The sequence below is a fragment of the Protopterus annectens genome, chromosome 13.part0 (assembly GCF_019279795.1).
Source record: "Protopterus annectens isolate FY-2018-M chromosome 13.part0, PAN1.0, whole genome shotgun sequence".
In the NCBI taxonomy this organism is placed as follows: Eukaryota; Metazoa; Chordata; order Ceratodontiformes; family Protopteridae; genus Protopterus; species Protopterus annectens.
In genome coordinates, this window is record NC_056747.1 from 858118542 (window position 1) to 858143310 (window position 24769).

Here is a 24769-nt window from a genome sequence, read left to right on the forward strand (position 1 = left end):
ACTTTGGTGCCTCATTCTATTCTTATTGTTGCAGTTTTTGGCACCTCAGTGTACCTGTAGCTGTTTGAGATTTGTTTTTCATATTTGTACCTGTTGTTAAGGGACCTGAGTGCGTGCGTTATGTGGTGGATCCTGGCACCTGACAGGCATCTGACATTGAATATTTTGCCTTGAAGTCTGGTTGGTATCATTCTATTACTTTTTGGGCTGTTGACACTCTTATATTTACTATGAGAGATATTCCATTTCTTCTGCATGATTCTTGTCAATAGTAGAAAATCAGATGATTATCCAATGACAAATTAGCCATTCCAGTCCATTTTAGTTTACTGATTCCCAAGGATGTTTACTCTGGTCATTTCATCCTTAACCAACTTAGGTTTACCTTGGTTCATAGTTCTTACTGTCCATGTTCTAATGGTGTATAGTTTTTCACAGCCCTGAATTACAGGGAAAGCACTATTTTTCAGCAGGTTATACATTTCCTATACTGTGGATACCTTGATGAGAAGGGGGAAAGGCTAGACAAGGAACTAAAAACAGTGAGAATTCCTTCTGATACAAATACACTGGCATGCACTTCAAGATGTTCCTGCACTCAGCAACTTTATCACTCCACAACCTTCATTCTCACATAAGAGACATAGAAACCTAAAAAATATATTATGTTATAAGGAACAACATAGATCATGCTTTTCACTTAATTCTCAGAAAAAAGGAAATCACAAATGTGGAACCTGTATGTATTGTAAATATACTGACAGAAGGAAAACAAGAGTATGCCCAGTGACAGCCAAAGACTTTGAAATCAGAACCTATGGTAATTGTTACACAAGAAACGAGGTGTTCCTAGCTAGCAACATGCTCCTATTGTAACTCATTTTATATTAGAAAAACTAATCAAAAATTCAGACATTGTATATCTAGTCACCTCTCAGAAATTAACAGACACATACCCACTAATGCTTTATGCAAACATAAGCTTGAGAAGGGACCATCCATGACTTCAAGTTTTTAAATTTTACAAGTTCTATTTGAGAATATAAGAGGGGATAACATAATCCTTAGGACTGAGAGAGCAGAACTAAATTTTATTTTACGATTCAGGGCCCAAGATATCCCAGAGCTCCTATGAGCGACTCGTAACCACGAAAGTGAAAACAGTGACAGTTCGTAATGTTTGAAAATCAGCAAATCGAAAAGCAGATTCGCTGATTTTTGAACATTAATGTTGAATAAAAAATGTAATAAGGTTTAAAGCAGGGGGGGCAAGCCCCCCCAGCATCCCCCTACTTTAATATTCTAACTCCAAGTTCGCACTATAGTGGGGAAAGGGACCATTTCCCGATCCCCACTATAGGGCAATCTGCGCCAAAATGCCAAATGTGCAATGAGCAAATGTCAATGTGCATTCGCTCATTGCACATTCGATCCTTTTTCCATTCGATGTTTGCAAACTTCGCAAACTGTCGTTCGGACAACTGCTGTTCGCCCTTGTGCAATACGCACAAATGAAGGTAAACCTGGTGTAGCCTCTCTCAAATCCAAATTTAAAGCTAAACATGAATCTGTATAGACTTAACTTCAACATATTTTGGGGTGTATTATCTGATTGCCTCTATTTTGTATGTATATCTTCAGTTTTATATGCGTATATATATATATATATATATATACACACACACACACACACACACACACGTGTGTATGTGTATGTGTGTGTGTGTGTGTGTGTGTGTGTGTGTGTGTGTGTGTGTGTATATATATATATATATATATGGGTCTACTTTGTTTTGTTGAATCTCGTTTCACTGAATTTCATTTCACCCTGACCACTTTGCTGAAAACTCAAATTACTGAAAACTCATTTCATGGAATCTCATTTCACTGAATTGCAGTTAGCATATGTGGCGCTGTGTAGAGTACTACAAGGCAATAAAATGTATATGCCCTTTTCCTCACTGTAGTGCGATCCTGGAGTTAGTATATATAGTTAGGAAGTGTGCTGGGGGGACAGCCCCCAATTAATTTGAGTACATATTGTCTTCTGGAGAGAGTTAGTCATTGGTGTTATAACTATGCATGCCTACTGTGTAAAATGTATCGTTTTGAAGTTTTTGGTACAATACAATATAAACCCCCCCCCCACCCCCACCCACCCACCCACTATATATATATTAACTCCAGGATCACACCACATTGGGAAAAGGGGCATATACTTTTTACTTGCCTTACAGTACTCTACACAGTGCCATACATACCAAGTTCAAGTCAGTGAAATGAGTTTTCAGTAATTTGTGTTCTCAGCGATGTGGTCATGGTGAAATGAAATTCAGTGAAATGAGATTCAATGAAACAAAGTAGACCCATATATATATATATATATATATATATATATATATATATATATATATATATATATATATATACATATACACACACACACACACACACACACAGTTACTAATGCGACTTTTATTAATGTGAACTATTCATATTAATATGTTTTTATCAATATGGTTCTCATACACAAGTTTGTGTACTTATAATTTTTAATGTGTTTTTACAAGGTTTTATCATAATATGCCTTAATTATTTTAAGGGTGTTTCTTCTTGCTACTTCCCCTTTAACTAAATTAACTTTATTGCCTATTAACTTAGACATGTGACTCTTACTCTGTATTTAAACCGTACACTAGGCTTTGTTAGTTGATTTATGCGCCTGAGGAAGCCCTATGGGTGAAAGTTTTTACTTGCATACTTGGAAATTACTTGGAATCATTAAAGGATTTTAGTTCACTGTGTAGCTGGAAAATTGAAATTATTAAAGGATTTCAGCTTACTCTGCCCTGGTTTCCAGGGATTTCTTTGTTCGTGTTGGACTTAGCTGGTGTATCTCTAGATTTGCCTGCATGCTGGTTCACTCATCTTTTGTTATAATTTCATCTGATCACAGTTTTATATTCTACCACTCAGTATTTATGATTATTGTAGAACAAATAGACACTCACAATAGATTCATAACCCAAACACAATTAGTACTGCCCTCATCAAGGAACATGTTTTTATTTTTACTTCTCATCCCTGGGATGCTCATCCATATCAAATATACTTGCAGATTTCAGCTAATACTCCATACTCTGGGTCTTTATGTCATCACGGCATCCACTTTCGTCAGAAGCAAGTTAATAAAGTGGCAACACAGATGCTGCTCTGGCCTTTTTGCCACAGTCTCTCTCAGAAGAAATGGCGCTCCCTCTGGGTAGCTCAGTCTTCCAAAAGTTTGCACTTCTTAACTGAAAACACAATTCCTGTTGTTCATCACTGTGTCTTTGGTCATGAGTGCACAGCAGCTCCATAGTCATAATGATACTGAAGTTGTAGATGTGTGGACACTGTGCAGTGTTTGCATTTAACACCTTTAGAAAGACAGCACAGAAAAAGATAATCAAGAAGAGAGCGTTCCTACTTTAAAAAAAAATACATCAATCTGAATACATGGCTTAGATGCAAATCAAAAAATAAGTGAGTAAAGGAGACCTATGCCTACTACAGAATGGAGCAGGGAAATGAGATGAAGTGAGCTGAGGTCTTGTAACAATACAAATGCACCACCATTTGAGGTATGGCAGATATATGTTGGTGACATGCATTACGAGCTTTGAAGCACAAGATAAAGATGAACCAGACAGCCAAGCAAGCATCCAATTCTTGAGATTACTACAGCCAAAGGGAAAATAAGAGGGGAAACATATCTTGACAGTGCAGACAAAGGTTCTATAGATCCTTGAACTGTTACTTTATTCTGACTGCACATCTTCAACCACAGTAACCCTCCTTACCGACAATGCTCCAGGAGCACAAGGTTCCTTAGAAGGTTAAAAAAAGAAGGGCAAAACATCTTGTGAAAGACAGCATATGGCAGCACAGACTTGCAAATAAAGTATGTAAAAAACAAGACTGTAACCAGTCTGTCCAATTTCACTAAAACAGCTGGGGACAATTTGACAGTTCTGAATCAGTTAACTCACTGAAGTTTTCCAGTATGCATAAATACCTGTCTACTTCTTCCTTCATATAAGTGGTGTAGCTGCTTCCATCATATGATAACAGAAGACCTCCATCACTCAGCCTGTGGACATCAACCTCCACGCTGGAAGAATTCATAATTACCACATAGGAATTTGGAGACTGGCGTGTGACCTAAAATGAAGACAAGAGGGTTTCAGGCAACCATCATTTACATAACACAATTATCTCTTTCACACATCCACTGGACAGTTCAGTGATTCAAATAGCAACAAATACAAGGGACTAAACCAAGTCCCCAGATGAAAAGAAAGGTTAAATAACACTTTCTCAGAAAGATTTCGTTAAGGTCTTCAAAAAGCCTTGCTCTCTAGTTCTTAGATAGCTTGACATACCACTATTGCCTCTTAATAGCTGTCAGTGACTACACCAATGTACACCTTCACCACAGAAATCATCCAATTACAAAGTCAAATATCCAGCATAACTGCCTTATTTAGGGCCTAAGTGGAAGTCAAAATTATTTTTTAAACACCTTTATTAAATTAGCAGTCAAGATGTAGGCATACATACATTAAGAGAAAAGAAAACAAACCATATTGACATTTTGTCCATTTACTCACATTATACATTACAAGTTTTCTTTCTTTAGAACAATTGTTTTTCAGTCCAACATTACATAAATCACTCAATTCCTGCCTTCCCTTAAACCTCACTCCTCCTCCTGAACATTATTCTGCATGTATTGTTCCCATAAATTCCATTTATTTCTATGTAATTTGCTCCTTCCCTTTTCTAAAGATCGTTCTTCCAGTTCTTTTATCTCCTTTACAATATTCAATACTTTAAATACAGTTAGTTTAGATTTTCATTTTTATTTTCTAGTAACTGCTTTTTTGGCAGTCAACAGAATTAAACTTAATGCCTTACCATGTTTAGGCAAGTAAGATCCTGTGTCCCAGCTCAAAAGAATAATTTCCTTAGTTTCAGGCATTTGCTTCTCCAATATTTCTGATAGAGTAGGAAATTAAATCAATGCAGTGCAAAATTTACAGAAAAAGGTAATTACAAATTCATTGGTGTACAATGAAATGGAGCACAATGAAAAATGTTCCATATTGAAAGGATTGCATTTTTTGGGAGGGTGGTTCATAACTTGTTTGCACTCAGCATACTGCACTGTTGCCATTCATGAAAGTCTCTCTGGGCTACCGGGCTGATGGTGGATGAGCCACAGTGGTGCAACTGGCTGCAGATCCTGAGTAGAAAGCCATTAAACTTGCAGAACTGAGGAAACTGCAGACAGCAGTAACTGAAATTCTACTAGATGCCATGGACCAGATTTAAGACTGACAGAACATTATGCAAGCAGTGGGTCAGCAGAGATGGATGGACTTAGCAAAGTTATGGAAACCACAAAATCACTAAGGATGAATTCAGGATTGAGGCAGTATCTGAGAGGCCCCAGAATAACAACAGACTGATAGAAAAGTAGGAGCATGGGGACATGCAATTACCATGGAATGCTGTAATTGGGACAGAGATATGGGACCGTGTAACTAACAGGGCCTGACTATTCTGTTACTGAAAAAGGGGTAACAAGTGATACCATTAGCACAAAAGGATCTGTAGCTGACACAAGGAGGGAGGAACATGCAAGTACCACAGACTGATCTGTGAATAAGGCAAGATTATGGAACCAGTTAGCTACCACAGACTGATCTGTAACTGAGACAGGGGTATAGGACCATGTAATTATTCTTCCCAGATCTGTAACTGAGGCATGTGTATGGGATCATGCACCTATACCATAGATTAATCTGTGATTGAGGAAGTGGCATAACCACAGAATTTACACAGACTAAATCGTGACCAAGACAGGGTTATGGGATCAATTAACTACTATTACACATTGATCTGTGACTATAGGAGGGCTATAGGCACATGCAATAACCCCAGAATGATCTGTAAGTGAGGTCTGGGTATGGGGGTCATGTAACTATACCATGAATGGAAATGTTACTGAGAAAGGGGTACGTGGCATTGGACTGACTTTTGCCTTAAGCAGGAAGTAGTATTACTCCAAACTTATCTGTGACTAAGGTCAGAGGAACTGTGACCACTGAAAAACAAAGGTTGGATCTGCCAATAGACAAAGGCGTGTGGGATATTTAAATATGACTGGGTAATTGAGAAATGGAGCAAGCTCATGGCACTACAGAATTGTACAAGGTATGGGATACAGTAGTCTGCAATCATAAGAGAGTGATCTGTGACCAGGGCAGGCCAGGAGAAGCACAGAATCACTAGGTAGTAATCTGAGACTGATGTAGGAAACGGGGAACACAGAATCAGTGTATTCTCAACTGGGACTGAGGTATGGTGCACAGAGCACAGAATAGTCACAGACTGATCTACAACAGAGGTGGATTATGAGAACCACAGAATCATCAGGGACTTCCACAAGGCTGAGGTGGGCTATAAGGACCACAGAATTACCAGTGACTGATCTGAAACTGAGGTATGACATGGTACAAAGAATCAAAGAAACTCATCTAAGACTGGTGGGATTTGGCAACCACAGAATCACCCAATTCTGATCACAGACTGATGCAGTCATACCGAGACCATGAGATAACCAGAAGGTGATCTGGTACTGAAACGGGATACAAGGTGCATGGAATCACTACAAATTTAACTGAGAGTAAGGCATGATATGGTATGGAATCCTGGAATGGAGGTAAAGATATGCAGATCAGAGAAACAGAAAAGTACTGTTGTTTAAGTTGCAATTACCTATAACAATATATACTCAAATTACTCACTGCTGTAGCCTTTAGGCTAGATGGGTTGTGTCTTGCCGAAGAAACAACAAGCAGCCAGTTTCCAAAAGCTCTGCACTTCCACTCTGACTGCTGATTTGTCAGCTCTGAGGAGGTGGGAAAAAAGCAGTCAGAGTGGAAAATATTCAGGACTTTCTTTCCTAAATGTTTAGCAGTAGCATATTCATCCTGAAGCCTTTGGCCATGAGAATGTCATGTTATGCATCTTTTAGGTCCAGTGTTACCATAAAGATCTCATGGACGATGACCGGTAAGAGACTCTGAAGGGTCAACATCTTGAATTTTGGAACTTCCACATACAGATTTAAGAAAGAAAGATCTAGAACTGATCTCAAAGAAGACTCTTTCTTTGGTACCAGGAACATTCTGGAATAGAAGCATTTGTCCGTTTGATTTAATGGCACCTGCTCTATAACTCCTAAAATTCTGTTTGGTTCAGTTGGTTGTGAGGAACTCCCCTGAACGGAGATAATTTTTTTTCCTGTACAGCTGTAACATTTCTGAACAACTTTTAACACCCATGAGTCTGAAACAATATGTTGCCAAAGAAGAATGTTTAAAAACAGTTGTTGAGGCAGGTTTTGAGAGACTGCGGCAGGATGAAAGGGGTTGGGAAGGAAGAATGCTGGCACACTCATTCTTAAGTTGTAGACTGACCTTTTTTTGGACAAGTTGCAGGTTTCTTCTTGTTCCACCTCTTGCCATCGTTTTTTGTTTCCTTATTTGGCCTAAGAAGGCTGGGATTGCATGCTTTGTTTCTTAAATGTGAAACAGGATCCGATAGATTTGTAAAAGGGGAGGGGGGGGGTCTAAAAATCTTAGAAACTACCGGAATTAATTTCCATCTGTCATCAAATTATTTGTGAACCTGAGTAGCAGATGGGCCAAATAAAACCTACTTATCTAAAGCCGAAGTCAAAATTTCAGATTTTACCTCCTCCAAAAACTTTTTATTTCGATCAAAGTCATATCTCCTCAAAACAGCAGCAGATGCAGAGGCCGTTGACACAGCATCTGCACAATCATACACACTCTAAGACATGTTTAGATACTTTGTAAATCTTGGAAACAATATAATTATCATAGGCACTGCTTTCAAAGGGAAAGAGTGGTACCTAGATCTCTAAAACTGTCTATGCATTAAAAAAAAAAAAATTACATACTTCCACATTATGGGTCTGATAGTTAAGAACTACGTATGCCAAAACTAAAGAAAAAAATATCTTACCAAATCTGTCCAAAATATTTCCCTCCTTGTCCACTGAGGAAAAGATGGATGACACCAGCAGCCTGTTCCTTGCTGGTGTAGATGTTTGATTTTGCTGAGGGTTTCTCACACCCATGGTGAGAAAACAAGTGCTTGTTAGTTTGAGAAATTTGCAAAGCAAAAACCAAAATATCAGTAGTTTATGAACAAAAACTAGTAACCCAGTAAACTGCACTAAAGGAAATAAACACCAGGAGACAGGAAACCACAGCAATGTATAAAGAGTGTTAAAATATTTAACACATGGAAAATATACAAGATTAAGCACTTCTGTCCTGTTCATATACTGTAGGAATTTATCAGAACAACTTTAAAAAATACAAATCACCTTATATAATCTCTCTAATTGATTAACAATTAACGTCTTAAAGGGGCAACTCTGAAACACATCAAAATGGCAGTGTGACCATACAAAATTCAGCTACCAAGCCTTGTTAAATGAAAAGCAAAATAAAGCAAAAAGTAATATAAAACAAAGTTAAAACACAGCAAAACTTGTTTATTTTTCTTGTATTAAATATTTTAACTTTCTTTATACGTTGGTATGGCTACCTAATGCCTGGAGGTTATAAACTTTGTAAAGCCTATCTGCTTTTCAGGAGACTGACGGCTGTGAACCACAGTTGTACAGACAGCATTATATACATCTTCTAAGGTTGGCACTAGAGAAGGAATAAGCATAGAATGGGGCATATCCACTAGTAAAGCATCATATCTTCTTAGTTCAGGGGGCACCTATTTGTTCTCATAAAAACACATCATTCAACCTGGCAATCATTTGAAAAAATGAAAATTCATTCAAATAAGGTTGTGGGGATCAGGTTTCCTTAACATTAGAGTTTTGGGCTTGGGAATCTGCAGGAGATAAACCCTGTCTCTAAGTCAGAATCATCTAATATGTTTTCTTCAGGAATATTATGACTGACCCAGTTTACAGGTTCTGAATTTTGTGTACCAGGATTGAGTGTCTGTAATATATATATATATATATATATATATATATATATATATATATATATATATATATTTTTTTTTGCCTAAGGTAAAAACACCTTTTCTTATGTAGATCGTTGCTTCTGATGAAAAATGTTTAACTTTTGATTGTTTCATTACAGGTATTTAGTGTTTGATCTAGAGAAAAAATATCTGCTCCAACAAGAGAGCTCTTCCCCCAGATGTATCCAGCAACATTCGCCAGTATGTCTCTATGCTCCAGTAAAGATGGTTCTCCCATGCCTGGTTCAGGCAATGGAACAGACAATGAAGATATGGCTGGACCATGTTCGTGGTGGCTGAAAGAACCACACCAGAGGAAGCAGGAGAGGTAAATGAGAGGCTTGAGAAATGACTGCTGGCCACTATAAAGTCACCCACCATCAACTGAGGCAAAGACTGAGCCTGTGGAGTTGACAAGGACTCTCTGGTAAGCCATTTTATATTTATAAGAATCATGAAAGTCAAATCAGCAGGAGCTGTGCAAGTATACATGCTATGACTCAGGAAGATGCTTCAAATGCAGTCTAAAGTGCTGGAATGAGTCAATCGGAAGGATAAGTTGTCACACAGGTTGCACAAACAGCACACTTACTACTTTCACACCATAAAATGTCTATAAAACACTAACACAAGCAGCACACTAAATTCCTATCAAAAACTAATTTAGAATAAAATTAGTCAGACAGAAAACAATGGCTGGTAAGTTGTCACAGCAAGAGCACAAGCACTACATCACCTGTAGATTTTCATGAATTTTACTTAAAACACTCCGCCACAGAAAAGACTTTTGTTTAGAAACACACAAAAAAGTTACATAAGCAGTACATTTCTTCTCAAAATAAGCCTCCAAGTTAGCCAAAGCTAAAAACAGCATTCTCTGATTGGAAGCTTCAGATATTAAAAAAATACTGTGGTTCTTAAAGGGCCAAAACCAGTTATGTAAATAAATGTAAAATACACTTTTTCTATATAATCTATCTGTGTGTGTGTGTGTGTGTGTGTGTGTGTTTGTCTGTGTATATATATATATATATATATATATATATATATATATACATACATACATGTATACATACATACACACATTATATATATATATATATATATATATATATATATATATATATATATATATATATATAAAATCTTTGGGTCTGGGACGACTGTACAAAAGTTCAATTGTCCGAAACCAAATCACCAAATCCACTTTAGCGAAAGTACTTTCTAAAGTCCCTCATAAACACTACAAAAAAAAAATAAACACACAAAAACACAAAACAAATGTTTACGCAGGGGGCAAGCACACACACACACACAGTAAACTCTCAGTTAACAGGCACCCATGGGGAATGGTAGATGCTGGATAACTGTAGTTTCTGATTGCTTGAGAGTTACTATTAAGAACAGGCCCGACTAATACTGTACACTATATTATTTGTTTGGTTTCACATGTTCTCAGATTGGGGAAAAAAGGGAATTTATTCCCATCTTCCTTTTTAAAACTCTAAAACTGTAAGGAATGTTTCTACGGGGCGGGGGAACAAAGTGCACCACATGAAAATTGTATTGTATATTTCTTCAATATTTATTTGCTGGTTGCTTGACTTCGTGTTAACTGAGAGTTTACTGTATTACATAAATAAATATATATATATATATATATATATATATATATATATATATATATATATATATATACATACACATATATATTTTTTTTTAATTACAATTTTTACAATTTTTGCGTGGAAAGGTTCTCAAAATGGAATATATCTGCCAGAAAAAGTGCCAGCTGCTGTTCTGAATGCTTATTTATGTGGTGCCAAGTAAGTACTGAAGATTTTCCCCTCTGACTGATGATTTTCCCTCCCAAGGGCTGACCAGTCTGCAGTCAGAGTGGAAGTGTGGGAGGCAGCTATAACTTTTGGAAATTGGCCAGTTGATACAACTCATATAGCCTAAAGGCATCTGACATGTGACAAAGGTGTAGAGAATTAGCAATGACTGATCAGATACTGAAGCAAAATAAAGGCCCTACAGAATGAACATAAATTACTTGACAGTAAGAATGGATTTGGGAAACATGAAATCTCTAACAATGATCTAGAACTAAGGCATGTGATCCACAGAATTGGCAGGAATAGACCTGGAACTGAGACAGAGGTACAAGGACCATAGAATCATTAGAAATTAACTTGAAAATTGGGTAAGGGTATAGGAATCACAAAATCACCAGAAAGTGGTTAAGGTAGGTGTAAGGGACTTAAGTCACCAGGAACTGATATGATGCTATAACAGGAGCTTAAGGCCTTGGAACAACCAGGATGTGATCTGTTACTAAGGTGGAGTACTTACATTATGAAAGCACTAGAAAATTAATCGGTGACCAAGGTCACAGACTATGGAATTACTACAAATCTGATGTGGGATATAGGAATCATTAATGAGACTCTGGAATCAGTAGGCATATACTAATGGAACAGTCAATCTACTGTCCATGAAAACACTGGGAATGAGTATGGGACAAAGGAAGGGATGTACAGGCCACTGAGTTAGCAGTAAGTAATCTGGTACTAAATACACTGACGACTCCAAATGCAGATACTTGCCACAGATAGGAGTTCTACAATATTTAGCATATATAACCTTGAATCAAAAAGGCAAAATTAGATAGGATATAAAATGCACTACCTTTAGACAGAGGTACTTCAGTAAGGCTTTAAAATATTTTAAAATGTGTTTTTGCTGATATAGAGACATACCTAGGTATATAACTGGTCTCTACAACATATCCCTTCCAAGAACTGTGACCCTCTTGTAGAAGACCTGCTTGGCATAGTGAGCCTTAAGAACTATGTTGACTGGAGGACTTCTTATAGGGTATTCTATGAGGAAACATGGCACTTTTTGCTCTCATAAAAAGTGCTTGTAAATTGGCTACAACCTAGTAGTCATCTCACACAGGTTAACAGATGGGTAGATGAATGGCAGATTACTATATACATGTTGAAATATGCAAAAACATGAAAAAAACAAACAAACAATGAAACTTAAAGCTAGCAAAATATGGGGAGCATAAATTGACCTCACTGCAGATGGAAAAAAAGAAGCACAGGTTGTCAATGAAATTAGGGATGTACTTTCGTTTAATGCTGATACAAAAGCATTGTTAGAGGCAGTTTTGGCCAGTACAAAAAAAGTACACAATAAATTGTCTGATTCCCTACAGAAAGCATTCAAAAGAGATGCTGAAGATAAATAAGATAGTGAATGATCAGGAGGATATAATCTTGGTCTTACCAGGAAAACAGATGCTGAAGGAGCATTTTGACACTAGAAGTCAGACTCGGAGAAAATAAAAACACCCATGAAACTGGTGTTCCAGAGAAAGGAAAGGGGTAGAATGTGTTATTTATCAAAAATAACCTGGCAATACTGACTGACATGTATTTAAACAAATTTAAAATACAGAGAGCACGTAATGTTTTTTTTTACCAAGTCCAGTGTTAGCAGCCCGGCAACCTTGACATAAACTGATAAAATCTGAGACCTTTTCCCTAAAGGACCAAATTCTTTCTTTCTTTGCTGTAAGACCAGTCAAGATCTACAAGTCAGGAAACAGAAGGATTTATTTTAAAAATGATTTTTCAGTTCAGCCCCATCATGAGACAGCCCAACTTATCCCAACATGTGTGACTGTAGAACAAGGAAGCTTAAGTTTAGAATGGGAAATCCAGCTTTTTTCATGGTGCTTTTTTCATTGCAAAATAAACATTTTGCAGAAGCCTAAGAATCCTTTAACTGGGTGAAGCAATATGAGCTTGAGGAGATGAACAGTGATCCATTACATGAGGCTGAGAAATAGAATGGAAGTGTTGTGGAAAATGAGAAGCAAAGAGATAAATCACTAAAAGCCAACTGCAACAACAGTTGCACATTTTTAAATGCAGGATAAAGCAAAATCATCAGGAAGCTCTAGCAATAGGAAAATTACATAAAAAAGCCAAGTCAATATTGATAAAGTGGGACTAAAATATAAAGTAGGGATTTACAAATGCTTACCGCAAAGGGAAGTCTTCACAAATCTGTTTTTCCACTTACAATAAGTCTTTCTGATTCTTAGACTGCCCTTCCACTGAGGTTTCCCATGAGTGGAGGCCTCAGTCTGAAGGGCAGCTTCTCAGACACAGCCATATGATAATGTTACAATTTGGCGCAGCAGTTAATACTTTCCCCCAGAAATGCCAGTGACTCCTGATTTACATGCAGAATGATTCAGAGTACAGCTCAGCAGCACAAAATTAAAATGTTAAAAGAAAAAGTGAATGCTGTAAAAAAAACATCATTCTACCATTCACTCCTAAGAAGGCAGCTACTATGCAGGTAAATTTAGTGAAGACATGGGGGTGGGGGTGTGTGTGGACATGTCTGCAAGTGTCTGTGGTGGCACGAATGAAGCTGTGCATGTGTGTGTGTGTGTGTGTGTGTGTGTGTGTGCGCTTGCCTGACTGGCTGCATGGGGGGTGGGGGGGCATTAGGCAGGGAATTAAGTGTGTATGGGGTGAGTATATGTGTTGGAGCATGTATGTGGAGGGCTGCATTTTGTTGATCGATAGGGGTGGATGTGTGAGCGCACCCGCACCTGCATAGGTGTCTGAATACATGTGTATGTGTGTGTGTTTATTCTATCTTCTATGAAACAAAGTCAAATGCGTTTAATTTGTATACCTAATTACTTATGCAGAATACCTGCAAGTTTGATGAGGGGCATTAGAGGGGGAAAGAAGATAAAAAAAAAATAAGGTAAGACAATTTAACTCATTCCCTCAAGTGAAGCCCTGGAGATTTGTACTCTTAACTTCTGATGACAACATCCTGAGCTTCTTGACAAAATCAAGTTATGTCTCCACATTTCAAAAATGTTCATATCTCTACAGCCATAAGGGTTACTAAAGAAATGTAAATGGTAAACTGTTGAGCACAAACAACTCTTTACAGTGGTAGTGTTCATTAGATTCTATGTCTTAAAATGGATTTTATGCATCATAATAAACACAGTAAATATTAATTTTGTAAAATTTTGTAAACAATTTAAAATATCTCAGTAACCTCTCAAGCTACACACAAACTGTCAGCAGCATTTTGTTTGCCCATGTGTGAGCTTTCATATGAAGTTAAGCAGTTTTGTTTGTGATACTCAATTGTTAAGATATTTAGAAAATATAAATGCTATTATGATATTACTAGTGAATGAACAATAATTAATCTCTTCAGCTGCATGTGACAATTGTCAGATATCAATCCAGTTGTGTTATCCATCAGGGAAGCTTTAAAAAGAAATATTTAAATAGTTGGTATGCAGCAATTAATCCAAATATGAACATGTTATATTAGAGTCCTTGAGGCGTCACTAGGATGTAACTACAAAATTTCCTGTGTCAATGAGTTAAGTGATGGATAACATGCATGCGGGGCCACACAATGACAAGATTTGAGGATTTTGCTAGTGCATGTTTCTGTATGCACAGCTCCCAGACAAACCCTAACTGGGAAAATTAGGAAAGTCATATATACTAACGAGAAAAAAAGTTATTTGTTAGCACTGTTAACTGGTTAAGGATGTCCAAAGCTATTAAACAAATTCCAAATGCTATGAGGTTTCCTAGTGAGACTCACAAGGAACTGCATGCAGGTATTATCTGTCAGTCATAGTTAATTGTGCCAGGAGTATATGGTTTCTCACTAGTAGTATGAGGAAAGTCCTGGAATGAATCTAAAATGAAACAGTAACAAATTCACTGCTGCACAATATATCTTTCCGAGAACAGCAGCTCAGTGGGCTGCATTCAGAGTGTGTATAGGGGTATTACCCAGTTGGTGCATCATGTAAGAATGGAAGAATTTGAGCTTTCTCTGAAAGTAATACTGTACCCATAGGGAAAATGGTAAAATAAAAGATTAACACTTCTCATTATGATAAAGTTACTGTACAAAATGAAGACCGAAATATAAGGATCAAAATGTCATGTTCTGTCTTTTGTTATAAAATAAAGCAATGCCTGATGAATTATGGGATGGTTAGAACTGTACACATGCATATTTAGAAGGAACTGCTGAATGAGCAATGGAAAAGTGTGTGTGGATTACAACTATTCTAGAGTCTCTCTCCAACTAACTGCAATATAAATCACAACTGCAATGCAGAGTTAAAACTCTCATATCCCCTACCAGAGGTAATATGTTGGGGATATAATACAGGAGTATGTGGAACATTGTAGTATATCTTTTAGTCAAGGGAGAAGTTGCAGGAACTACTGTGCAAATTACTAGGAAAGTCAATGATGATTATTAAATCATTGATATGTTTCTCTTATGACAAATGACTACAATTAATTACAATTTAACAGGCATTATTACAATTGACAACCACAATGGCAAAAAAAGCAATAAATAGAAAGCTTAACAGCTTTCATCCAGCTCAACTGGACATTTCTTTTTATTGACTTAAAACCAGTTGCTCTGTTATTTGGTTCTCAGTCCGTGCTGCCTGGTTTGCCATTTATGTGGTCTTGCCAACATAAAATGAGGAGCATAACTGACAGATGGCTAAATAAATAACATGTGGTGTCATACAATCTGCTTCAGCAGATATATGGTAGTATTTATGTGAGTGGATGGATAAAGTCAGGTGAACTATCTATAAAGGAGCAGAAATTACAATGCCCACATGGCAAGACCAACCGTCCACTTAGAGACCGAATGAGGGAGCACATTTATCATATGAAAAAGGGCACGATACATAATGCTCTAGCTAAACATCTTATGATGACTAATGCACAACATACATTTCTGTTTAAAGTATTGGAAGTGATATATCCTAATCCAAGAGGTGGTGACATAAAAATATACACAGAGGGCAAAGAAACAGAATGGATTATATTACTGAAAGCAGATAAAGGCAGTGGCTTAAACGAGAGGGCCTCAATTAAACCTAAATTGAGGCAGAGAAGGAATATTAAATAGTTTTATTGTAATTTATTCAGAATACACCCAATGTTTTTATTTAATTACAGCAAATAGTATTTTTATCTATGCACTTGATCATGTTTGCACTTTATATGTGTTTCTACATGTTTGTACTCTGGCTGTATGTGTAGCTTTATTGCAATAGCATACATATAGTATAATAATAGCCAAGAGTATTTTTTTCTATGCATTTGACTATGTTTGTACTTTACTTATGTTTTTCATATGTTTATACTCTGGTTGTATATATACTTTTACTACAACAGCATATATTTCCAATGCCATGGTGTATACCTTTTTAAGACCTGCTCCTAATTATTCAATTTGCTAAATGCTGGCTGCAACCAATATATATTACCCAAGTTTTTGTTGAAGTTGTCATAGATCTGAAGAAGCATTACTGCGAAAGCACTCATCTGACTGTTTTTAAACCGATTGTGGATTAAATATTTCTTTTATTTCATCTATTTGGCATCCATTCTGCTTGGTTTTTTACAACGAGGAATATTGCCTGCTCACGCTTGGGTTTATTTATATATTATTTGATTATATTGAATTTATTTAACTCAAGCGCTAACCTGACGCAAGTTTAGACTATTTTTAATATTATTTGATGAAGTATTGTGATGAAAATGTAATGATTTGTGGTGCTAATGTGGATTTGAAAGCAGCCTGTGTTTACTACTAATAAAATTGCTCCTGGTGTGCACTTCGATGAGCCTTGGTTTTTGTTGGGTTTATTTGTGCTAATGGTTAAGGTGTTTCCCTTACAGACATAATGTCCCAGGTTTAATTTTTCACCTTTGAGAGAAAATGGCTAGGCTCACAAGGGCAGCTTACCTACGACTTACCTATGAACCCCAGTGATAAACTCTTACTGGGCTTCTGCAGTAATCACGGATTGTTCATAATGAACACTATGTTCAAAAATAGGTTTAAATAGTGCCAGAATATTAACCTTGGGTTAGTGGTCACTGACTGACTTTTAGGAATACCTTTAGACCTACTGATATATGTTCTGGACACTCAGGTTACAAAAGGTGATGAGCTGTCAATTTATCACCATTTAATGGTGAGCTGTGCGAGATGGTTGAAGCAACAGCTGTACAGACCAGGGAAAACCAAATGAGTGCAGAAGAGCTGTGAACTGTCCAGGGAACACTTAGCAGAAGGCTCTAGATGAGCTGAATTAAATCCCATCTCCAGAAGAACTTATTTATGAATGCATTTGTTAACTGGGTAGGTGGGATGACTTAAAGATCCTCTTTAGACATAGCATGGCTAAAAAGGAAAAGTACAGTTGTGTACACTTACCATAAATGTAGATTTTTGAGTGTATTCACTGTTGCAGTCATTACATTTGGGTTACCCTGCTGGCAGGTTGCCCTCAGTCAGCCTGAATTCCAAAGTCTTAGGTCCTGCGTCAGTTGCTGTCGCCTCTTCCCTGACGTCAGGTCGTCAGGGGTATAAAAGATGCAGCAGACGCCATTTTATTCAGTTTTTCTTGCCCCAGATGTCAGGTGCCCCCAAAAGGGTAGGCTAAATTTATGTAAATAAAACATACATGCACCAGAAATAAGCTTTACCTTCATCTATAAGCAAAGACACCACCTAGGTTGTATAGATTAGAGAAGTAAAGATAAGTTCCAGCAAAAATAAGGGGGATGGCGGGTGGGTAACCTGGACTGCAACAGTGAATACACTCGAACATCTACATTTATGGTAAGTGTACACAACTGTACTATGTTCTTCGTGTTTCGCTGTTGCAGTCATTACATTTAGGTTGAGTCCCAAAGTTATGGTTGGGGGGCTGGAGCTAAACAGCATTAGGAGCGGCTATGAGGCCCTGCAGAACTGCAGTGGCAAAGCCTGCCCTGGATTTAGAGTAAAGAGGCAGATTGTAATGTTTTGTAAAGGTATGCACTGAACTCCAAGTGGCAGCCTCTAAAATGTCTTTGGTTGATACTCCCCTGAGAAAGGCTGCAGAAGTGGCTGCAGCTCTGGTTGAATGTGGCCTAATGCCCTTAGGCACTGGTTTGCCATGATGTGAGTAGCAGAAACGAATGCAGTGACCTATCCACTTTGAAATAGTCTGCTTGGAGATGGCCTTTCCTTGTGATGCTGTGGCATATGCCACTAGTAATTGTTCTGTCTTTCTGAAAATAAGAAGTTATGTACTCACCATAACGTTCCATCTGAGTAGGTGTATTAATTTGTCTGCAACCTGTGGGTTATGGATCCGATATCGGATCCGAACCGGCATGGTTTTCCAGCTATGGATCCGAGCTCTCAGCTCCTCCCCTCACCCATAATGCCCTGCTCTCCCTATATGACCTCAGATCGAGTTTGCCATCAATAGAAATACCCTAAAAAGGGTAACACATAATATGCAGGAAACTGACAAGGCCAGGGGGATAGGAGGGCGGGATGGTTGCAGACAAATGAATACACCTACTCAGATGGAACGCTATGGTGAGTACATAACTTCTAAATCTGAAGTAGGAGATTCATTTGTCTGCAACCTGTGGGACAGAGTCCCCAGCTACCTGAATCTTGGGCGGCCATCATGGAAGGATATTCCGGAGCACCGCGGAGCCAAAGGATGCTCTACCTCTAGATGTAATATCCAACTTGTAGTGGGAAATAAAGGTATGAGATGAAGCCCAAGTGGCTGCTGAACAAATATCATCCAGAGGAATCCTAGCTTTAAAGGCCGCTGAAGTAGAAACTGACTGGGTTGAATGGGCATGTACTTCCTCCGGTGTGGGCCTTCCAGAAGCTTGATAAGCCAATAAAATGCACTGCGAAATCCAGCGTGATAAGGAGACTTTGGAAATTGGTTTACCCAAATTGAATTTAGCAAAGGAAATAAACAACTGGTCGGATTGTCTATGACCAGCTGTCCTGTTCAGATAAAATCTAAGTTGCCTGTGAACATCTAAGGAATGTAGCTTGTATTCACCTTTGTTTTGATATTTAGGAAAGAAAACAGGGAGGTTCATGGATTGATTAATATTTGCTTCAGAAGCTACCTTAGGAAGAAAGGACGGGTTGGTCCTGAGGTATACACGGTCCGGATGAAAGACCAAGTAAGGAGGCTTAACGGATAAGGCTTGAAGTTCTGAAACTCTTTTGGCCGAGGTAATGGCTACTAAAAAGGCCGTCTTGAAAGATAAAAATTTTAGATCTACCGTAGCCGCAGGTTCGAAGGGGGGAGCGGTCAAGGCCTGAAGAACCAATGATAGGTCCCAAGGAGGAACCACTTGTTTACAGGGGGCCTGAGGAGAAAAGTACCTTTTAGAAAAATCTTACACAATTTGGCAGACATCAGTGGACTGGAGTCTTGACCAATGTGATAGTGAGAAATTGCCGCAAGTTGCACTTTGACCGTGGAACTGCTGGCACCATCATTAAAAAGAGTAGTTAGGAAGTCAAGCACCAGAGGAAGGGGAACTGTAAAAGGGTCTAAACCTTGCCGCTCCGCCCAAATGGAGAACCGTTTCCACTTGCTGCGGTAAACTTTCCTGGTAGATGGTTTATGAGCCGCTACCAGGATGGCCTTAACTGGAGACAAAATACCGGGAGTCCTGATTAGGAGTGGAACTGGAGCAGCCAAGCAGTCAGCTTCAGGTTGTCCAGATTCGGGGTTGATAGATGGGACGGGTGAGATATCAGATCCGGAATGGGATCTAGAATCCAAGGAGGATTCACCGAGTGAGACCTTAGGAAAGGGAACCAGATCTGTCGAGGCCAGAATGGGGCAATGAGAATCATTCTGCACCCCAACCGAGAGGCTTTCTGAAGAACTTGGACCATCAGAGGCAAGGGGGATAAGCATAAAGAAGACCGGGGGGCCAAGCATGCACCAGAGCGTCTCTTGGGGTATCTCCGGGAGGAGGGATTAGAGCGAAAAAACTGTCGCACTTGGTGTTTGAGGGAGACGCAAAAAGATCGCAACAAGGAGTTCCCCACCGTGCGAAGATGCGTTTCGCTACCTGAGCATTGAGAGACCACTCGTAAGGGGAGAGAATGGTGCGACTGAGTTTGTCCGCAAGGATGTTGGACCGACCTGGAATATGCATTGCGATGAGAAAGCGGTTGGTGGAGATTGCCCATTCCCACACTCTCATGGCTTCTCGACAAAGAGGGTAAGACCTGGTTCCCCCCTGTTTGTTGATGTACCAGACGACAGACATGTTGTCCAAATGAATTGCAATAGTTCCCAAGGGGAGAAAGACCTGTAGTGCTTGCAACGCTAAGAGCACTGCCCTCATCTCCAGAACATTGATATGCAGTAAGGTCTCTGAATCGTTCCACGTGCCTTGGACCGTCCGGCCTGCAAAATGCCCCCCCCACCCGAGGCGGGAGGCGTCCGTGGTCACCGTGGCGAGAGGGGGAGAAGCACAAAAGGGGCGGCCTCCGTGGAGCTGTTGTGAGTGGAACCACCACAGGAGGGACCGCTTGCAAGCTTTGCTGATCGCAATGGGATGATGCATAGGAAGAGCAAGGTAAGACCACTGAACTAGGAGTGTCCATTGAAGGACGCGCATATTGAACCTGGCGAGAGGAAGAAGAGCTATCGCTGCTGCCATGGACCCTAGAGCCCTCAGGACCAACTCCGCCGGAACTGAGCTGGAGTGGAGGATGGCCCGCACCTGGAGCTGCAGATTCTGAATTCTGTCCGCAGTGAGGAAGGCTCTTAACCGTCTCGTGTCTAACCTGGCACCTATAAAATCTATGAACTGCGTAGGGGCTAGGTTGGACTTTTCTGCATTTATTGTGATGCCCAGACGGGAAGCTAGATGGAGAAAGGAATCTCGCGCCAATAACAGTAGATGCCTTGTTGGAGCGGTGAGGAGCCAGTCGTCCAGGTAAGGGAAGACCTGCACCCCCTGAAGCCTCAGGTGGGCCGCTACCACTGCTAATACCTTGGTGAACACCCTGGGGGCTGTGGTGAGACCAAAGGGAAGGACCCGGAATTGGTAGTGACTGGCTCCCAGCCAGAAGTGGAGAAACCTCCTGGATCGCCTGTCCATTAGGATATGGTAGTACGCATCCTTGAGGTCTATAGAGCACATCCAGTGATTTTCTCCCAGAAGGGGGAGAATAGACTGTAAGGTAACCATTCGGAACTTCTCCTTGGGAACTGCCAGGTTCAAGAGTGAAAGGTCTAATATTGGTCTTAGATCCCCCGTCTTTTTTGGCACTAAAAAGAACCTGGAGTAGAACCCTGATCCGATCTGGTCTGGGGGGACGGGCTGGATGGCTCTTTTCTTTAGCAGATGGCCAATTTCTGCTAAAGCGGCCTCCCACTGACCGGGTGGAACGTCGGGGAGGGACTTCAATTTTGGAATGTGATGAAATGGGATGCGGTATCCTCTGGATATGATGCGGAGGACCCAGCGGTCTGATGTTATGGACTCCCATGCCGCTAGGTGCTCCGAACCCCCCCGACTGCCTCCAGAGTGGAGCAGCCGGGCAGCCCTTCAGGGCTGCTGCGCGGGCCGTTCAGAGAAGGGTTCTCTGGACCCGAAGTTCCTGGGAGCCCCTCTGCCCCTGGGGCGGCGTCCTCCCTGTCCTCCTCTGCCACGGAAGGACTGGTTGTCCGGAGCGGGTTGGGACTGCTGCGACTTCCGGAACCACATCTTCTTCTGGCCCTTTTGGTTCCTAGAATAGGGCCTCTGGGGCACAGAGAAGCAGATTCCGAGGGCAGACAGTGCCTTCCCGTCCTTCTCGCTCTGGGTCAAAGTATCGCAAACAGTTTTGCCAAAAAGGGCAGAACCATCGAAGGGAGCGTTCGCAAATGACGCCTTGAAGGGCTCCGTGAAATCGCAATGACGGAGCCAGGCCTGACGTCTAGTAACTAGGCCTGTCCCTGCGGCTCTAGCGGCTCCCTCCGTAGCATGGGACAGTAACCGCATAGAGGTATTAGTCACGGACCTGAGAGTGGCCATACGGGTGGAGTGCAACAATTTGTCCTCCTCCGACATGGACTCTGGGGGGGGATGCAGCGTATTCCTTGATAAGATCGCACTGCATCCTAATCACATGTGCCAGGTAGTTCAGCGCCCTCACTGAAAAGGTCGCTGAACTAAACATTCACTTTCCCAAGCGGTCCATCATCCGAGACTCCTTGCTCGGGGGATGGACTGAGGGGCTCTCCTGAGCAAGTTCCCTCTTGGTGGCTGCCGCCGTCAACATGGCATCTACCGGAGGTCCCTTACTCCAATGGGCACGGTCAGCCGGGGGACTAAGTATACGGTCTGGCCTTTTTGGGATTGGCTCCACGGTGTCCGGATCCTTCCACGCCCTGGTGGTAATCAGGTCCACCAGGGGGTCGGCAGGAGGGGACACCCAAGAGGTAGACGGGCCCGCTTCAAATGCCTCCAAGAACACGGACTCGTCCGAGGAAGACTTGGGGGCAGACCCCCCCCCCTTATGCGAAGCATTTCCATGATGTCTCCAAAGGAGACATCCTCGGGGGGTGATCTTGGGGAGCCTTCCCCTTCCTCCAAATCCGTGTCTTCTGTGAGAGACTCGGGGGAGTCTATGTGCCTCCTTTTGCACGTATGCTTGCGAGGGGCATCCTCCGGGGGGCTGTCAGAAGACCCCTCGCAAGCGGTGTCATGTTCCAAAGGAACAACTTGGGGCAAAGGAGCGGGCTGTCCCAGTGGCCAGATGGTGGAAGCCTGGCCCAGTGCAGATGGAGCACGGGACGGAGCCGAAGCAAGTGCCGGGGGTCCGGAAACCCTCAACAGGGCCCTCTCCACTACATCAAAAGCCGAGGGGGAGCCGACCTCGACCAAAGGATCCGATAATCGGCTCCCCCTAGGATCCGAAGAGTGGATCGGAGCCGGCACCGAAGCACTCTGATCCGAGGGGATAGTGCGCTCCGACACGGATGGCGCCGAAGGAGCACTGATCCCCCCGGATCCGAAGCTCGGATCCAGGCTCCGAGAGGTCGGATCCGAAGCACTCGAGGGCAGGGTCGGATCCGAAGTACCCAGTACTATCGGCGCCGACCCACCCCGGCCCGGCTGCTCGGCTCCAACTGCTCCGAACCCGGGTAGCGGGTCGGAGAAGGAGCTATAGGTTTAAAGAAAGGGGTCGAGCTCAGGCACTCCCATCTGCATCTGGGCCTGGATGAACCTTCTCATCATCCGGTCCAGATCAGCAGCAGATAAACTGTACGTGGATCTTGAGGCTACCGAGGTAGGCCTTGAGTGCCTCCTCGATAGCCTCGACGGAGATCGGGTCTCCTCCTCCTCAGGTCCCGGTGAGAAGCACACAGGAGACCGGAGCCGAGGAGGGGGAGAACCAGCAGACAAGGAGGCCGGAGGAGAAGCCCGCTTGGCAGGCGGGGCCGAAACAGAGGTCTCGGCCCGCCGCTTATGGTGCTTCTCCCTCCGGTCCTTCTTTCTTGCTTCCCTCTCCTCCAAACCACTAGAGGGAGGTTGAGTCCCAGGTGGAGGAGGGGGAGCTGGAGAGGAGGGAACCGTAGACACGGTACCCCCCGAAGGAGCGGTAGCCGAAGCCGAGTCCGGGGGCAAAAGTCCCGGCAGGACCAGCTTCGACCTCCGCTCCTTCAATGCCCTGGGGTTGAACCCTGCACAAATGGAACATCCAGAAGTGAGGTGTTCAACCCCAAGGCATTGAACGCACCGAGTGTGGCCATCAGCAGGGGAAAGCTTATGGCCACACTCGGAGCACTTCGAAAAGAAAGCCTTAGGGGGTTCAGACATCCTAAGGATACTAGTACTACTTTACTTTATGTTGAAAATTAAAGAAAGTAAAGGCTAACTAGCCAAGCAAACACAGGCCCAAACACACACTACGCACTAGCGAGGGGAGGGAAACTAAAAGTTATAAAAGTTATTAAAACTAAACAACTTTAAGCTATAAAGAAAGGGAACCTACAACTTCCACACAAAACTAACTGAAAAACTTTAAATTTAGCACTGAAAAATGCAATAATCAACACTTAGCTGAAGAGCTCTGAAATCCAATCTGGTCACCAGCGCGGCAAACTAGATCTGAGGTCATATAGGGAGAGCAGGGCATTATGGGTGAGGGGAGGAGCTGAGAGCTCGGATCCATAGCTGGAAAACCATGCCGGTTCGGATCCGATATCGGATCCATAACCCACAGGTTGCAGACAAATGAATCTCCTACTTCAGATCTTTAGTTTTGTCCAAGTAGAATCTAAGTTGTCTGTGTACGTCTAAAGAATACAGAATTTTCTCCCCCTTGTTCTGTGGATTTGGATAAAAGGTTGGTAAATGAATAGTTTGGTTAAGGGCTACACTGGATACCACCTTAGGCATAAATGTAGGGTTTGTTCTCAGAGACACCCTGTCTGGATAAAAAATGATAAAGGGTTCCATGGCCATGAGAGCTTGTAGCTCTGAAACTCATCTTGCAGAAATTATTGCTAGGAGCAGAGCTGTTTTCCAAGATAAGAATTTTATATTTCAGTAGCAGCTGGCTCAAAAGGAGGTAAGGTGAGTTTTTCCAAGACATAATTGAGGTCCCATGCAGGTATTGGCGTTCTCCTTGGAGGCCTTAAGTCTTTGGCTCCTCTGAGGTACTGCCTTAATAAAGGATGAGA

The 24769-nt window shown here is 41.3% G+C and overlaps 1 protein-coding gene across 6 annotated transcripts in view; it reads right to left on the reverse strand.

The window, feature by feature from the left end:
• Positions 1-24769, reverse strand: part of ACACA (acetyl-CoA carboxylase alpha) — a 2143878-nt gene that overhangs the window by 1668227 nt on the left and 450882 nt on the right. For all 6 annotated transcript variants that reach the window (XM_044054575.1, XM_044054578.1, XM_044054576.1 and 3 more), the window contains one exon: positions 4058-4203. In XM_044054575.1, the coding sequence (XP_043910510.1) occupies positions 4058-4203 (146 nt within the window). The remainder of the gene's footprint in view (positions 1-4057; positions 4204-24769) is intronic.